The following is an 18,580-nucleotide window of genomic DNA, read 5'->3' on the forward strand; positions in this document are numbered from 1 at the left end:
TTATGATTGTTCAATTTTCAAGATCAAATGGAAAAAGATTAGAAAATAAGTAATCTATTGTGCACACAGTACACGAACAAACTGAACAGAAAAGTTTCATTGAAATGCTTTCATAAGTGTAATCATGGATCGAAGAAGAGACATTTCTCCAAGGATAAGAACTAATACTGTCTTTCTATCTCTTTAATACAACGCTGCTAGGAATCGAGATATCAGGCACAGGTACGTTTTCAATACCATATTCATTCATAATGTATTTTCCTCAAAACTGTTTTTATGACACTGCTGCATGAAGAGAGCGATGCTTCAGTTGCAAACCGCCTGCCTCCCTTTCATGGATGAAAGAAGACGTTCTCATTTGGTTACAGAATACAGGATTAGAAGTGAGGAGAGTCAGTCAATATGGAAGTGTATTGACCTGGATTTAAAAGTAGCAGGGATCAGAAATGGAGAGAAATACTTTGGAGAAAAATACAAACGAGGCGAGGTCTTTAAAGGGTGCCTCTTATCATAGACAAGCCCCAGCCTTTCATGTGTGTTTAGATGGGAGAGCGCCCCGCTGAAGGCCAGTGTAACACTGTTGTGTTGGGATAGGCTTCTCATACTCTCTCCCCCAAACGAACAGGCTCTCATCTCTCCCAGAGATATGATTCATCTTTTCAAGCAGCTGTCATGTTCGCAATTGATTCTTTCTCAATCAAAGCCTGTAAAAAAAATCACTGAACTAGCTGTGCTTTTTTCCTCACTGCTTGTATGGGATGGCACATTCAGCTAAAGCCTGAGATGAGTAATGTTCCTCTCTGAATCAGCATCTATAATCATAGCTTAATATTTACAGAGAGTTCACAAGGAAGCACGCCATCACACATAGCTCTTACACTCTGTCAGGGCTCATATTACACAGGCACTTAGGTTGCCTCCATCATTTTGTCAGGATTTCAGTCCCCTTTCAGTTGCAGTGAATCAACTGTAAAGGTGATACAGCTGTCAGAATTAGCGCTGTAAGGATTGTAATAATAACTTCTGATGAAAAGATGGAGTCTATCTTTGGTTGGCAGATGTTTGTTTCACGTCAGCGAGATTTTAATGTCGGGGCTGATGACGTGGTTCCTCTTGAGCAACCATTTAATATGAAAGACTGTCGGAGGCAACTGAACTGGTGTTTAGTGATAAAAGCCAGCTCTTTGAAGATTACTCAGTACTGTATATGTGTATTTCATACAAACAGTACATTGTTCATGTTTTTGGTACTTTAGACCTACGTGACTAGGTAACATTTTGCTCACAAGTCTGTTCTTTTCAGCACCAGCCCAGCCCATAAGTACTACCTGGCCATGGACCCTGTAAGGGAGCTTCTTTACCTGTCTGACACCAGCAGCAGGAGGGTCTACAGACTCAGGACCCTCACAGAGCCGAAGGACCTGGCCAAGAACATGGAGGTGGTGGCAGGGACTGGGGACCAGTGCACCCCCTTCGACCAGGGCCACTGTGGAGACGGGGGCAAAGCCACCGAGGCCTCCCTCAACAACCCCAGAGGTACAGCTTCATCATTACCTTAATATAGCAATTAGTCTATAATCCTAAAGAATAATTGCTTTCAATTTGAAATTTTGCTGAATAAATTGTATTTTGTGAATTGTGAGATTTAAAAGGACACAGCTTTTTACAGTGCATTCAGAAAGTATTCACACCCCTTGACTTTTTCCACATTTTGTTGTGTTACAGATTTTGTGTAACTGGCCTACACACAATACCCCATAATGTAAAAGTGGAATTATATATATTTTTTTTTTTACAAATTATTACAAATGAAAAGCTGAAATGTCTTCAGTCAACCTCTTTATTGCATGGACTCACTCTGTGTGCAATAATAGTGTTTAACATGATTTTTGAATGAGTACCTCATCTCTGTACCCCACACATAAAATTATTTCTAAGGTCCCTCAGTCGAGCAGTGAATTTCAAAAAGATTCAACCACAAAGACCAGGTAGGTTTTCCAATGCCTCAGAAAGAAGGGCACCTATTGGTAGACAGGTAAAAGTTTTTTAAAAAGCAGACATTGAACATCCCTTTGAGCATAGTGAAAGATGCCGGCGTCCTTCCTAACTCAGTTGACGGAGATGAAGGAAACCGCTCAGGGATTTCACCATGAGGCCAATGGTGACTTTAAAACAGTTACAGAGTTTAATGACTGTGATAGGAGAAAACTTAGGATGTATCAACAACATTGTAGTTACTCCACAGTACTAACCTAAATGACAGTGACAAGAAGGAAGCCTGTACCAGAATCCAAATATTCCAAAACATGCATCCTGTTTGCAATGAGGCAGTAAAGTAAAACTGTGAAAAAATGTGGCAAAGAAATTAACTTTATTTCCTGAATACAAAGCATTATGTTTAGGGAAAGTCCAACAAAACACATCACTGAGTACCATTATTCATATTTACAAGCATGGTGGTGGCTGCATCATGTTATGGGTATACTGGTCATCGGCAAAGACTGGGGAGTTTTTTTAGGATAAAAATAAATGGATAGAGCTAAGCACAGGCAAAATCCTAGAGGAAAACCTGATTCAGTCTGCTTTCCAACAGACACTGGGAGTCAAGTTCACCTTTCAACAGGACAATAACCTAAAACACAAGGACAAATATACATGTTGAATATTCCTGAGTGGCCTAGTTACAGTTTTGACTTAAATCGGCATTAAAATCTATGGCAAGACTTTAACATAGCTGTCTAGCAATGATCAACAACCAACTTGACAGAGCTTTAAGAATTTATAAAAGAACAATGTGCAAATATTGTACAATCCAGGTGTACAAAGCTCTTAGAGACTTACCCAGAAAGACTCACAGCTGTAATCACTGCCGAAGGTGATTCTAACATGATTGGACTCAGGGGTGTGACTACATACGTAAATTAAATATTTCTCTATTTCTTTTTCAATAAATTTGCTAACATTTCTAAAAACATGTTTTCACTTTCTCATTAAAATCTATTTAGAATTCAGGCTGTAACACAACAAAATGTGGAATAAGTCTAGGGCTATGAATACTTTCTGAAGGCACTGTATATGCATTCAGCAACCAGCCCTTTTCTGAACCTGAGAAGTATTATGATTCAGGGTCTGAATATTGACAGATATTAGCAGAGGTTCAATGTGCTTCTGTCTTGTCAATATAAAGTCCTTGAAATTGGTTTGTCCACCAATGATGATCCCATTCATTTTCGGTTCTCAAACAGCGGCGGCTTTGAAGTTCAAACAGAGTGTCTCTCCTTTTTGTCGGGGTTGAAATTCCTGTCTGCAGTCTCCTCTCTACAGTGAACATGTGTAAGAGCCAAATTAGGCTCAGAGCAATGTGGGCACATCATTTAGACTGGCTTCAGCCCGGGCATGATTTTCTGGCGCCAGTGTTGAGACGCTATTAATTCCAGCTATGTGCCTGCCCCTCCTCTCTCCCCCTCCGCTTCTCCCTCAACCTCTCCTTCAGCCTTATCATCTGGGCTGGGTGGAGCTTAGTTAGACCACACAGTACAGTATGGCGGCAATGGAAATTAATTTTGCTGCTCCTCCAATACACAATACCAGGGATCCCAGGCCCCGTAGACGCCAGAGTAATGCCCTTATCACAGGGGTGGGCGACATACGGCCCCACGGACCAAATTGAATGTGCTTGCGGATGGATCCGGGGGAGGTTTGAGTAAAAAAATCTAAAATTATAATAATAATAAAATAAATGGGGGGACTATTATTTTGGGTAAAAAAAACACTCCAGGCCACTCTTGAACATCTAAAACTAGATAAAAAGTATGTGGAAATTATAATGGACCTCTACATTTTCAAATAACTGCCTTTTTTCTAGCCCACAAATTGCTTTTGACGAACAAATCGTTCCCCCAAAAAATCTTTGTGGCCCTTGGCTGAATTTTTAAATCCCGATGTGGCCCTCGAGACAAATGTATTGCCCACCCCTACATTATCAGGTGATAACACACAGTCACCACATCAGGGTCCATCACACACAGTCCCAATAACTGACTTACCCCTGGTTTGTTCAATGTCATTTCAGCAAGCCATGACACCCACCATCTCAGATTTTTTTGAAATAATTTATGTAGTTAGAACCAGATAAGATTAGCATTCCTGCAACATTATTTTGTTGAAATATATCTCTGAGAAATTAAGCTAATTGATTTTTACCCAAATTGGCCATTTTAATGTATAGGCCTCATATAAATATTCAATAAAAATAGTACCTAATATCTGATTTGGACCAAGCTTTTTTCTAATAATGAGTAAGACATGAGGAATGGGATGGCAAGATGGCGGACTGAACACAGCAATGTAGATCACCTCAAGATAAAAATGTAATATTCAATATCAGTAAGTTAGACTAAATATTAGCACTTCACAATCTGGTGGGTAATAACCTTCAATCTGGATAACAACAAAAAACAAATTATAAGACTAGAGAAATGTATTGACAAATATTACAAAAACAAGCAACACCCAAACATGACGGAGAATAAGACAGGTGTAACGTCCTGACCAGAGTTCTTATGTGTTTTGCTTGTTTAGTGTTGGTCAGGACGTGAGCTGGGTGGGAATTCTATGTTGTGTGTCTAGTTTGTCTGTTTCTGTGTTCAGCCTAATATGGTTCTCAATCAGAGACAGCTGTCAATCGTTGTCCCTGATTGAGAATCATATATAGGTGGCTTGTTTTGTGTTGGGGATTGTGGGTGGTTGTTTCCTGTCTCTGTGTTTGTATTCTGCACCAGATAGGTCTGTATCGGTTTGCCACTTTTGTTATTTTGTATTTGTTTAGTGTTCACTGTAGTTTTTGTTAATTAAACATGTTGAGCACTGGCTACGCTGCGTGTTGGTCCGATCCCTGTTTCACCCCCTCTTCTAGTGAAGAGAGGGAAGGCCGCCGTTACAACAGGGGAACCTATCTCAAAACGAAAACGTGACTCTTCTACAGACACAGACGATTTAATCTATTCACCACCGGAATGGTAAAGGTCGAAACCGATCTGTTAAAATCAATAAATGACAAACTGGGCAAACTTGAACTAGTCAGTAAGGATATAAAAGAGTTGAAGGCAAGCCTTGCGATGAGTGACGAAAAATCTGTGACATTGGAGAAAGACACAAACAAGCTAAAAGGGACAGTCAATAAGATTGAAACTGGAGTTAATGAACTTTAAAAGGAGAACATTGTTCTGAGAGAAGCCTTACTTGACATACAGACTAGATCCATAAGAGAGAATCTGGTACTTACAGGTATCCAAGAGAAAGAAGGAGAGGTTCCTGAATGTGTAGATAGAGTTCCTCCTTACAGCGCTTCAGATCCCACTCGAAGCTATCAACAAAATCCAACTCAAACGTGTACACCGCTTCGGACAGAGAGGGCAGAGGTATGAACGCCCAATCTTTGCCAAATTTGCTTTCTTTAAAGATAAAATATTGGTTAAAAGCCTGGGTAAAAGACTTGCTGACATGAAAATAGGCATAAATCACCAGTTCCCGAAGGAAATTGCAGAACGGCGCAAAGTTCTGTATCCAATTTTCAAGGAAAATAGATTGAAAGGGAAACGCGTAGCTCTCATAGTCAATAAAATGTATATTGATAAGCAATTGTTCAGAGACAAAAAGACTACTCCATGGCTATTCTAAAAATGAAGCACACAATACTAGCCTTGGTATGGATTGTAATAATACAACAACAAAACATATAGCTTTTCTATATATCTTCAAATATAACTAATTGGAACACAAAAGCACTAATTCAACATGGTGGAGATAAAAACACAGCAGACAGAAGGCACAGTATGTGGGTATGTGTGGATGTATTGAGATGGATGGTGTGTGTTTTTTGGTGTTTAGGAAAGTGTGGCATTAAGTGAGTGAGAAAGGAAATGGTTGCATATCCCAGAACCAATGTATGTCTGTGAACAGGTGTCGTGAGAGAGCTTTCAATTTTGTGCAGATGAGGGATATACATTTTATAATGAATTATACATCTTATTTATTATCCTATCATGGTGGAACAGCATTTTAAAATAAATGATACACCTAATTTATTTATTGTCCTATCATGGGGAACTAAATTTTTTAAATAAATCAAATTTATTTATTTATGGTCCTACACTACCGTACAAAAGTTTGGGGTCACTTAGAAATGTCCTTGTTTTTGAAAGAAAAACACATTTTTTGTCCATTAAAATAACATCAAATTGATCAGAAATACAGTGTAGACATTGTTAATGTTGTAAATGACTATTGTAGCTGGAAACGGCAGTTTTTTTAATGGAATATCTACATAGGCGTACAGAGGCCCATTATCAGCAACCATCACTCCTGTGTTCCTATGGCATGTTGTGTTAGCTAATCCAAGTTTATCATTTTAAAAGGCTAATTGATCATTAGAAAACCCTTTTGCAATTATGTTAGCACAGCTGAAAACTGTTGTGCTGATTAAAGTAGCAATACAACTGGCCTTCTTTAGACTAGATGAGTCTCTGGAGCATCAGCATTTGTGGGTTCGATTACAGGCTCAGAATGGCCAGAAACAAAGGACTTTCTTCTGAAACTCGTCAGTCTATTCTTGTTCTGAGAAATGAAGGCTATTCCATGCGAGAAATTGCCAAGAAACCAAAGATCTTGTACAACGCTGTGTACTACTCCCTTCACAGAACAGTGCAAACTGGACATAACCAGAGGAGTGGGAGGCCCCAGTGCACAACTGAGCAAGATGACAAGTACATTAGAGTGTCTAGTTTGAGAAACAGACACCTCACAAGTCCTCAACTGGCAGCTTCATTAAATAGTACCGGCAAAACACCCGTCTCAACGTCAACAGTGAAGAGGCGACACCGGGATGCTGGCCTTCTAGGCATAGTTGCAAAGAAAAAGCCATATCTCAGACTAGCCAATAAAAAGAAAAGATTAAGATGGGCAAAATAACAGACACTTGACAGAGGAACTGTCAACTGCATCCCGGAGTCGCCTCTTCACTGTTGAACACTGTTGTTCAGAGGAGCTAGCCAACAACACAGCTAACTCAATCACTTCAAACTGAAGATGGAAAGACTGCAAACTAGCTGCACTTTGTTTTGTTTGACCTTTTTCTATTGATATTTCTTTGTATGTATCCATAAAAATGATGCCAGCTGATTCATGATTTCGGAGAGACTATCAAGGCACAAGGCGAGACCCAGATGGTTGGAGTCTTACAATGTTTATTAATCCAAAAAGGGGTAGGCAAGAGAACAGGCAAAAGGTTGTGTACAGGCAAAAGGTCAAAACCAGTTCAGAATCCAATAGGTACCGAAGGGCAGGTAGATTCAAGGTCAGGGCAGGCAGGATGATCAGGAAAGTAGTCCAGAGTCAGGCAGTGGTCAAAACCAGGAAGACTAGCAAAAGAGAATAGAAAAGGAGTACGGGGAAAAACACACTGGTTGACTTGACTTAACATACAAGACGAACTGGCACAGAGAGACAGGAAACACAGGGATAAATACACTGGGGAAAATAAGCGACTCCTGGAGGGGGTGGAGACAATCACAGGGACAGGTGAAACAGATCAGGGCGTGACAGAGACAGACAGCAAGGTTTTTCAAATCTCCGCTGTTGAAAACTAAATTTTAGTCTAAAAGAAATGTGAGACAATGTCTAGCTGCTTTTTATAGTGGAGATCAAGTTTATAAATTGCTTGGCTGGGCTGATGAGACAGTGGATTGCGCAGTCAGGTGGAACAGAGTAAATATGCATTTTAACATCAAAGATTTAGCTGGTGGTAACTTAGACACCAGCTGGAATGCGGTTTTAACCAATCCGCATTCAAGATTAGACCCACCTGTTGTACAGAACCAGTCAAAAGTTTGGACAAACCTACTCATACCTGGGTTTTTCTTTATTTTTACTATTTTCTACATTGTAGAATAATAGTGAAGACATCAACACTATGAAATAACACATATGGAATCATGTAGTAACCAAAACAAGTGTTAAACAAATCAAAATATATTTTATATTTGAGATTTTTCAAAGTTGCCACCCTTTGCCTTGATGACAGCTTTGCACATGCTTGGCATTTTCTCAACCAGCTTCATGAGGTAGTCACCTGGAATGCATTTCAATTAACAAGTGTGCCTTGTTCAAAGTTAATTTGTGCAATTTCTTTCCTTCTTAATGCATTTGAGCCAATCAGTTGTGTTGTGACAAGGTAGGGTTTGTATACAGAAGATAGCTCTATTTGTAAAAGACCAAGTCCATATTATGGCAAGAACAGCTCAAATAAGCAAAGCGATACAACAGTTCATCATTACTTTAAGACATGAAGGTCAGTCATTGTGGAAAACTTGAACAACTTTTAACGTTTCTTCAAGTACAGTCGCAAAAACCATCAAGCCCTATGGTGAAACTGGCTCTCGTGAGGACCGCCACAGGAAAGGAAGACACAGAGTTACCTCTGCTGCAGAGGATAAGTTCATACGAGTTACCAGCCTCAGAAATCAGCAATTAACTGCACCTCAGATTGCAGCCCAAATAAATGCAAATAAGTAACAGACACATCAACTGTTCAGAAGAGACTGCTTGAATCAGGCTTTCATGGTCGAATTGCTGCAAAGAAACCACTACTAAAGGACAACAATAAGAAGAGATTTGCTTGGACAAGAAACAGGAGCAAAGGACATTAGACCATTGTAAGTCTGTCCTTTTTTTGTCTGATGAGTCCAAATTTGAGATTTTTGTATCCAACCGCCGTGTCTTTGTGAGACACAGAGTAGGTGAACGGATGATCTCTGCATGTGTGGTTCCCACTGTGAAGCATGGAGGAGGTGTGATGGTGACACTGTCAGGGATTTATTTAGAATTCAAAGCACATTTAACCTCCATGGCTACCACAACATTCTATAGCGATACGCCATCCCATCTGTTTTGCGCTTAGTGGGACTGTCATTTGTTTTTCAACAGGACAATGACCCAAAAAACACCTCCAGGCTGTGTAGGGGCTATTTGACCAAGGAGAGTGATGGAGTGCTGCATCAGATTACCTGGCCTCCATAATCACCCGACCATAACCCAATTGAGATGGTTTGGGATGAGTTGGACCACAGAGTGAAGGAAAAGCAGCCAGCAAGTGCTCAGCATATGTGGGAACTCCTTCAAGACTGTTGGGAAAGCATTCCAGGTGACTACCTCATGAAGCTGGTTGAGAGAATGCCAAGAATGTGCAAAGTTGTCATCAAGGCAAGGGTGGCTACTTTGAATATAAAATCTAAAACACTTTTTTGGTTACTACTTGATTCCATATGTGTTATTTCATAGTTCTGATGTCTTCACTATTATTCTACAATGTAGAAAAAAAATTAAGAAAAACCCTTGAATGAGTAGGTGTTTCCAAACTTTTGACTGGTACTGTATACTTAAGTGATAATGCCTGAGAAGCCAGTGTTTGGAGGATATATCCTCCAAACACAGGCTTTGAGGGGATTATCACTTTTATACAGTGGGCTGCCAACATATTCAAATAATGATTGGCATATTTTCATTAAAAACGTTATTTTGATGAATTTATTTCATCCTTCCACAAGATATAGTCCCGACACAAATCTAGGGTTGCTACCCAAGCTGGCTGGCTGTTCGCTCTAATGCGACCCAGTCGTTCAGTCTTGTTGTTCTGTATCTGTGGGTGCGACCCAGTTGCTTGTTCAAAATGTTCCAATGCCAAACTGGCTGGCAACATTCTTATCCCTTGCTTGCTAGCTAGCCAAATACAGTTAATTTACAGTCACTTCAAAAAGTGCAGCCAGAATAACAGCAACGTAGCTGCATTTGCATTTGTTTAAGCTGTTTTTTAGTGACATTTATTTGGATACATCCTTAACAATGAGCTAATGAAGCGCGATTTCACCTGGCATAGAAAATGTGCTCACTCGTCAGGACACTGTTGTTCAGAGGAGCTAGCTAACAAGACCGCTAACACAATCACTTCAAACTGAAGCTGGAAAGACTCAAAATTATCTGCACTTCATTTTATTTTACCTTTTTTCAATTGACATTTCTTTGTATATATCCATAAAAATGCCAGCTGATTCATGATTTAGATTGGCTGAGAAATGCTGTTCACCTGTCTGGCTCGTCATGACACGTTCATTACTATGGGACAGCAGGAGATCAAATTTGAATATTGAAACAATGTTGCAAATGTCGGAGAGACAGACAGCAAGGTTTATACAAATCTCTGCTGTTGAAAAACTAAATGTTAGTCTAAAGAAATGTGAGATAATCTCTTGATGCTTTTTATAGTGGAGATCAAGTTTATAGATTGCTTGGCTGGGCTGATGAGACAGTGGATTGCGCAGTTAGAAGGAACAGAGTAAATAGGCTTTTTAACATCCTAGATTTAGCTGGTAGTAATTTGTGGAATAGACACTGGCTGGAGTGCGGTTTTAACCAATCAGCATTCAGGATTAGACCCACCCGATTAGACCACCCGATTAGACCCACCTGTTCTGACCACTAGATGGTGCTGTTCCTACTATTAGATGATTTATTTTTTATGTAAAATGTATAGTTCACCCAAATTACATATTAGTTTCCTTAAGCAGTCTATGGACAACGTATGATAGAAACCCATACTTTGGTTTTGTTTACCTGGCCACTGTTTCAAATAGGGGTCGTTGTTCTTTAAAAAATTAACTTGGAACAGCAATAAACTTGGAACAGAACTTTGTAATATTAGGCTGTAGGATGGAACATAAATCAAACAATTTATAAATCTTCTTCAGGATTGGTGGGTCCCCTGTGGAACGGTTGAGCTAACGTAGGCTAATGCAATTTGCATGAGGTTGTAAGTAACAAGAAAACTTCCCAGGACATAGACATATCTGATATTGGCAGAAAGCTTAAATTCTTGTTAATCTAACTGCACTGTCCAATTTACAGTAGCTATTACAGTGAAATAATACCATGCTATTGTTTGAGGAGAGTGCACAGTTCTGAACATGAAAAGTTATTAATAAAAAAATTAGGCACATTTGGGTAGTCTTGATACAAAATTTAGAACAGAAATGCAATGGTTTATTGGAACTTTGCACATAACCTGCTGCCATCTAGTGGCCAAAATCTAAATTGCACCTGGGCTGGAATAATACATTATGGCCTTTCTCTTGCATTTCAAAGATGATGGTAAAAACATATATATAAATAAATGGTTGTTTTTTTCTTTGTATTATCTTTTACCAGATCTAATGTGTAATATTCTCTGACATTCCTCTCACATTTCCACAAACTTCAAAGTGATTTCTTTCAAATGGTACCAAGAATATGCATATCCTTGCTTCAGAGCCTGAGCTACAGGTAGTTATATTTGGATATGTCATTTTAGGCGAAAATTGAAAAAATGTGGCCGATCCTTATTATATATATCTCTGAAAGGGGGGGGGGGGGGGGGTCAACAAATTCACTGGGAATACTTTACATACGATAACGAAACAATACTCTGAGCCGCAACTCAACAACAGAAACAATTTCAGACCAATCTGAGATGGTGGCTGTTGAAATCCTCTTTCTTGTGCTTTTGAAGGTGGAATGACCCCCCTTCAACGTACAGGCCTTTACAGGGCTGTTTCAGCAACATGTGACACGGTCCTCGGTCCCATGCAGCCAGTTTATTTGTTTTTGTGTGTGTCTTGTCACATGGGAGTAAATGATGACAGCCAAATCAAAATAAAGATGTTACTGTAAAACCATGACGAGTGATGAAACTGTTCCTAAATCAGGGCACCCAGGCTGGGAGGGAGCAGAATAGTGTATTGCTAACAGGATTTAAGTGTGTCATGGCTTACAGATCTGCAACGGTAGGTGAGAGGAAGAGAGGCTGCGGTACTCCACGGCGTGGCATTAACCTTCAGGAATAATGGGTATTACTGGCTGCCACAGATACAGATGCAGTCATTCTGAAGCAGCTGCAGTCCATACATGCACTACTGTTTGGGCCTTCATTGATATTGATGTTGTATTGACACTCTCCTCAGTCCCACGGTTTTTGCAGTGTCCCCAGAAGCACATAAAACATTAGAACTATTAATTATAATAGCTCCCTGAACCATGAAACCACAACATCAGTTCATCACTGTCAGCTCAGCCAGCCTTGGATTTATCCTCATTTTGTGCATCCTGCTGCATTACGTTGTGTTGCATAAATAGGACACTAAGAGAAAGGGCTTTGGATTATGCGTTTTTATGCCAACTATACTCTTAACTCGTCTGGCTATACTATTAACAGGCAGTATTACATTTAGTAAATTGTGTTAGGTTGTTTTTTTTGGTTATACAATCATCTTCACATCCCCAATGTGTCATAATGTGTCATAATAAACCCAGGCCCTGCATGTCCCCAGGCACCCTCATTTGTTGACTTTTGTGATCGAAAAAGCCTTGGTTTCATGCATGTCAACATCAGAAGCCTCCTCCCTAAGTTTGTTTTACTCACTGCTTTAGCACACTCTGCCAACCCTGATGTCCTTGCCGTGTCTGAATCCTGGCTTAGGAAGGCCACCAAAAATTCTGAGATTTCCATACCCAACTATAACATTTTCCGTCAAGATAGAACTGCCAAAGGGGGAGGAGTTGCAATCTACTGCAAAGATAGCCTGCAAAGTAATGTCATACTTTCCAGGTCCATACCCAAACAGTTCGAACTTCTAATTTTAAAAATGAATCTCTCCAGAAATAAGTCTCTCACTGTTGCCGCCTGCTACCGACCCCCCTCAGCTCCCAGCTGTGCCCTGGACACCATTTGTGAATTGATCGCCCCCCATCTAGCTTCAGAGTTTGTTCTGTTAGGTGACCTAAACTGGGATATGCTTACCACCCCGGCAGTCCTACAATCTAAGCTAGATGTCCTCAATCTCACACAAATCATCAAGGAACCCACCAGGTACAACCCTAAATCCGTAAACATGGGCACCCTCATAGACATTATCCTGACCAACTTGCCCTCCAAATACATCTCTGCTGTCTTCAATCAGGATCTCAGCGATCACTGCCTCATTGCCTGTATCCGCTACAGGTCCGCGGTCAAACGACCACCCCTCATCACTGTCAAACGCTCCCTAAAACACTTCTGCGAGCAGGCCTTTCTAATTGACCTGGCCCGGGTATCCTGGAAGGATATTGACCTCATCCCGTCAGTTGAGGATGCCTGGTCATTCTTTAAAAGTAACTTCCTCACCATCTTAGATAAGCATGCCCCGTTCAAAAAATGCAGAACTAAGAACAGATATAGCCCTTGGTTCACTCCAGACCTGACTGCCCTCGACCAGCACAAAAACATCCTGTGGCAGACTGCAATAGCATCGAATAGTCCCCGCGATATGCAACTGTTCAGGGAAGTCAGGAACCAATACACGCAGTCAGTCAGGAAAGCAAAGGCTAGCTATTTCAAGCAGAAATTTGCATCCTGTAGCTCTAACTCCAAAAAGTTCTGGGACACTGTAAAGTCCATGGAGAACAAGAGCACCTCCTCCCAGCTGCCCACTGCACTGAGGCTAGGTAACACGGTCACCACCGATAAATCCATGATAATCGAAAACTTCAACAAGCATTTCTCAACGGCTGGCCATGCCTTCCACCTGGCTACTCCAACCTCGGCCAACAGCTCCGCCCCCCCCCCCCCCCCCCCCCCCCGCAGCTACTCGCCCAAGCGTCCCCAGCTTCTCCTTTACCCAAATCCAGATAGCAGATGTTCTGAAAGAGCTGGAAAACCTGGACCCATACAAATCCATACAAATCTATTTCTGAAACTATCCGCCGCCATTGTCGCAACCCCTATTACCAGCCTGTTCAACCTCTCTTTCATATCGTCTGAGATCCCCAAGGATTGGAAAGCTGCCTCGGTCATCCCCCTCTTTAAAGGGGGAGACACCCTGGACCCAAACTGATACAGACCTATATCCATCCTGCCCTGCCTATCTAAGGTCTTCAAAAGCCAAGTTAATAAACAGATCACTGACCATCTCGAATCCCACCGTACCTTATCCGCTGTGCAATCCGGTTTCTGAGCCGGTCACGGGTGCAGCTCAGCCACGCTCAAGGTACTAAATGATATCATAACCGCCATCGATAAAAGACAGTACTGTGCAGCCGTCTTCATCGACCTGGCCAAGGCTTTCGACTCTGTCAATTGCCATATTCTTATCGACAGACTCAGTAGCCTCGGTTTTTCTGATGACTGCCTTGCCTGGTTCACCAACTACTTTGCAGACAGAGTTCAGTGTGTCAAATTGGAGGGCATGTTGTCCGGTCCTCTGGCAGTCTCTATGGGGGTACCACAGGGTTCAATTCTCGGGCCGACTCTTTTCTCTATATATATCAATGATGTTGCTCTTGCTGCGGGCGATTCCCTGATCCACCTCTACGCAGACGACACCATTCTGTATACTTCTGGCCCTTCCTTGGACACTGTGCTATCTAACCTCCAAACGAGCTTCAATGCCATACAACACTCCTTCCGTGGCCTCCAACTGCTCTTAAACGCTAGTAAAACCAAATGCATGCTTTTCAACCGTTCGCTGCCTGCACCCGCCTGCCCGACTAGCATCACCACCCTGGACGGTTCCGACCTAGAATATGTGGACATCTATAAATACCTAGGTGTCTGGCTAGACTGTAAACTCTCCTTCCAGACTCATATTAAACATCTCCAATCCAAAATCAAATCAAGAATCGGCTTTCTATTTCGCAACAAAGCCTCCTTCACTCACGCTGCCAAACTTACCCTAGTAAAACTGACTATCCTACCAATCCTCGACTTCGGCGATGTCATCTACAAAATAGCTTCCAATACTCTACTCAGCAAACTAGATGCAGTTTATCATAGCGCCATCCGTTTTGTTACTAAAACACATTATACCACCCACCACTGCGACCTGTATGCTCTAGTCGGCTGGCCCTCGCTACATATTCGTCGCCAGACCCACTGGCTCCAGGTCATCTATAAGTCCATGCTAGGTAAAGCTCCGCCTTATCTCAGTTCACTGGTCAGGATAACAATACCCACCCGCAGCACGCGCTCCAGCAGGTATATCTCACTGATCATCCCAAAAGCCAACACCTCATTTGGCCGCGTTTCCTTCCAGTTCTCTGCTGCCTGTGACTGGAATGAAAAATGCAAAAATCGCTGAATTTTATTTTATTTCCCTCACCAACTTTAAACATCTGCTATCTGAGCAGCTAACCGATCGCTGCAGCTGTACATAGTCCATCTGTAAACAGCCCACCCAATTTACCTACCTCATCCCCTTACTGTTTTTATTTATTTACTTTTCTGCTCTTTTGCACACCAGTATCTCTACTTGCACATGATCATCTGATGATTTATCACTCCAGTGTTAATCTGCTAAATTGTAATTATTCGCTCCTATGGCCTATTTATTGCCTACCTCCTCATGCCTTTTGCACACAATGTATATAGACTCATTTTTCTTTTCCTACTGTGTTATTGACTTGTTTATTGTTTACTCCATGTGTAACTCTGTGTTGTTGTCTGTTCACACTGCTATGCTTTATCTTGGCCAGGTCGCAGTTGTAAATGAGAACTTGTTCTCAACTAGCCTACCTGGTTAAATAAAGGTGAAATAAAAAATATAAAAAAATTATCAAAGTAGTCTTGTTTTATTGATCATTCTTTGAGGACATATAAGGGTGTGATTAAATCAGTGAAAACTATTTGTACAGGCACGATCAAAATCAAGGAAACTGTCAAGTCAATTGCAATGTGCAAAAACAGGGGTAGTAATGACATCAGATTATTCTTTGTCTGAGAAAGAGGTGTTTTACTGACCATGCCACACACAGTAATGAGGCTGATGCAACAGATCAGACCTTTTAGCTTTAAATGTTGATTCAGTTTTATTTCTTCATATAAGCTCGACAATGCGCACTGCACACGCAAGAAGTTTCATGAGACAAATATCTTTTTGAAATTAAGAAAGAGGGGAGATCTAAAGATACATCCACTAACATGGGTTGCTAATATGACTAAGATTATGTCTTTGGCTGCTGGAAAATAAAATAATGTTGATTTGAAAAACAATAGAAGATGAGAAAAATGCTGGTTTCAATGGTGTGTTTATAAAATTATTTTCTCAACATTTCTATGGTTATATTTTGGGCTAGCCTACTTTGAAACAAGGTAAGACATGTCTCATAAAATGACAATAAAGTTTATGGTTATATAGTTTCAAACCGCCTCCGCTCAAACCGCCTCCGCTCAGATTTAAGTTAGGTGATGGGTGGTGCACAGCACTGTCCTTCACTCAGGTCTTTTGACCATTTGATCTGAATGAACCGTACCTCCAGTATGTCGACAGAATCAAGCCTTTATCCTTCATTATATTTGTCAAATATGACTGGTGTTTAGCCTATATTTATGTAATTAAAAGTCTCATTAAAGCTTGGCTACATTTTCCTCTTCCTCATGTCTGTCACGACTCCCACCGAAGGTGGCCCCCCTTCCTGTTCGGGTGGGGCTCGGCGGTCGTCGTCTCCGGCCTATTAGCTGCCACTGATCCTTCCCCCCCCCTTGTCTGTTTATTAGTTGCACCTGTGTTCAGTTAGGTTTATTGGTTGGGCTTTATTTACCAGCCGGCCCGCCTACCGGTTGTGCGGGATTATTTTCAGTATACGTTAGTACTCGACTGTAAGTCACGGTTGTTCGTGTATGGTGTGTTTTGCTGAACTGTTTAGTTCCCCCTGTTTGGGGCATTTGTTTGAGTTGGCGTCATTTTCACCGGTGTGGTGTAATAAATATATCGCTACCCTGAACTCGCTGCTTGCTACGCCTGACTTCTTCCTCCACTACACCCCGGACGTTACAATGTCAGCATCTGTTTGGACATGAGGCTGTAGCCAATATGCATATCACATACGCTTTGACATGTAGGCTTTTTTATTTATGTACTTGATAAATAGATTTAAATATTATTCCAATGTTGGCCTCTCTGATCAAATTCTGATCTGAGTAATTGTTTGATATTGTGATTTTTGTGTGATTTATTCTTCTTGTCTGACAATTTTTTTGACTTGTCCCGGACAAGAGGACAAGTGTTAATGTGGAGACCTGGGTTTGTTTTATTATAGTCATGTGAGGCTGATGAATGGCTCAGACATGATGAGATGACACTCCAGATGGGGATGGATTAGTTGGTCGCTCATAACAACAGCTAAATTAAGATCAATCCATTCCCCCTGGTGAATAGATTCCCATGTTGTTACGGTAACTGCAAATACTACATTGTTCCACCTGCAAGCGACTGTGTACTGTACCAGCTAATGTTCCACTTGGCCTGAATAGAAATACGTTGTATTAATGTGTGGATTTTGTGATTAGTAATTTGTATGCTTTTGGTGATGATGGTTGGTAGGATTGTTGTGACTAGGACTAGATGCTGTTAGATCTGGCATACAGAGGAAAGGTGCTGTCTGTTTGCAGTTTGATATAATAAACACACTTTACCAGAGCACCTCACACGGTAATGATGTATTATTATTCTTTAGAACAATGCTTTAAAATAACCCTGACCTTTAGCCCAGCACTTGTGAAGGGTTAAAAAAAAATGCTCCTTAAGACAGCCTGAGGGAGAAGCTAGATTATGAAAGATGACATTGGCACACTTTTTGCTAAATCAAGCAGTGAATCAATTAGGTGTGTTGGCGGGTCTTTAGCTGATGCTCTGTCATTGTCACACAGATTGTGAGTCTTCCTTCATCAGCTTGTCAGCCTTTCTGATTGACAGGAGAGGGTGTGAATAATGTAGGCAGATGCCTTTAATTTCATTTTTGAATGGTAAAAAGGCCTTGCCTTGCAAAGTTAACACACAAAGACATTTTCTAATTAGTATATGGGTTCATGTTATTTTCTTATGCATGTATTAGTAATATGCATGGCCTGCTGGTCTTGTGTATATCATATGTTTTTTGCTATTGGTTGAAGTAAGGAGATTGGAATATGGTTTAAATATGTGCAAGTTCCATTACATCTAAAGGACAAATCTTTCTTCAGGGTTTTAAAACATTGTGATCGTGAAGCAACTTTTATGAGTTGATGTTTCTAATAGGAACCAGACTGAGCCTAGGTGTAAAAGTAGAGGGAATAAACAAAGTGGATGGCAAGTGGTACCGGAGCGCCAAGTCTAGGTCCAAAAAGCTTGCTAACAGCTTCTACCCCCAAGCCATAAGACTCCAGAACAGCTAATCAAATGGCTACCCAGACTATTTGCATTGTCGTTCCCCCCCCCCCCCCCCCCCCCCCCACCACCCACTCTTTTACGCTGCTGCCACTCTCTGTTTATTATCTATGCATAGTCATGCTAACTCTACCTCCCCTGTACATATTACCTCAATTACCTCGACTAACCTGTGCCCCCGCACATTGACTCTGTACTGGCTCCTGAGTGGCGCAGCGGTCTAAGGCACTGCATCTCAGTGCTAGAGGCGCCAATCGAATCCAGGCTTTATCACAACCGGCCGTGATTGGGAGTCCCATAGGGCGATGCACAATTGGCCC

At 41.2% G+C, this 18,580-nt stretch overlaps 1 protein-coding gene across 1 annotated transcript in view; it reads left to right on the forward strand.

Moving 5' to 3' along the window:
- Nucleotides 1–18,580, forward strand: part of LOC120044278 (teneurin-1-like) — a 194,799-nt gene that overhangs the window by 139,404 nt on the left and 36,815 nt on the right. Inside the window, exons 20-21 of the mRNA XM_038988885.1 lie at nt 202–222; nt 1,304–1,536. Of these exons, the coding sequence (XP_038844813.1) occupies nt 202–222; nt 1,304–1,536 (254 nt within the window). The remainder of the gene's footprint in view (nt 1–201; nt 223–1,303; nt 1,537–18,580) is intronic.

Source organism: Salvelinus namaycush, chromosome 3 (genome assembly GCF_016432855.1).
Source record: "Salvelinus namaycush isolate Seneca chromosome 3, SaNama_1.0, whole genome shotgun sequence".
Lineage (NCBI taxonomy): Eukaryota > Metazoa > Chordata > Actinopteri > Salmoniformes > Salmonidae > Salvelinus > Salvelinus namaycush.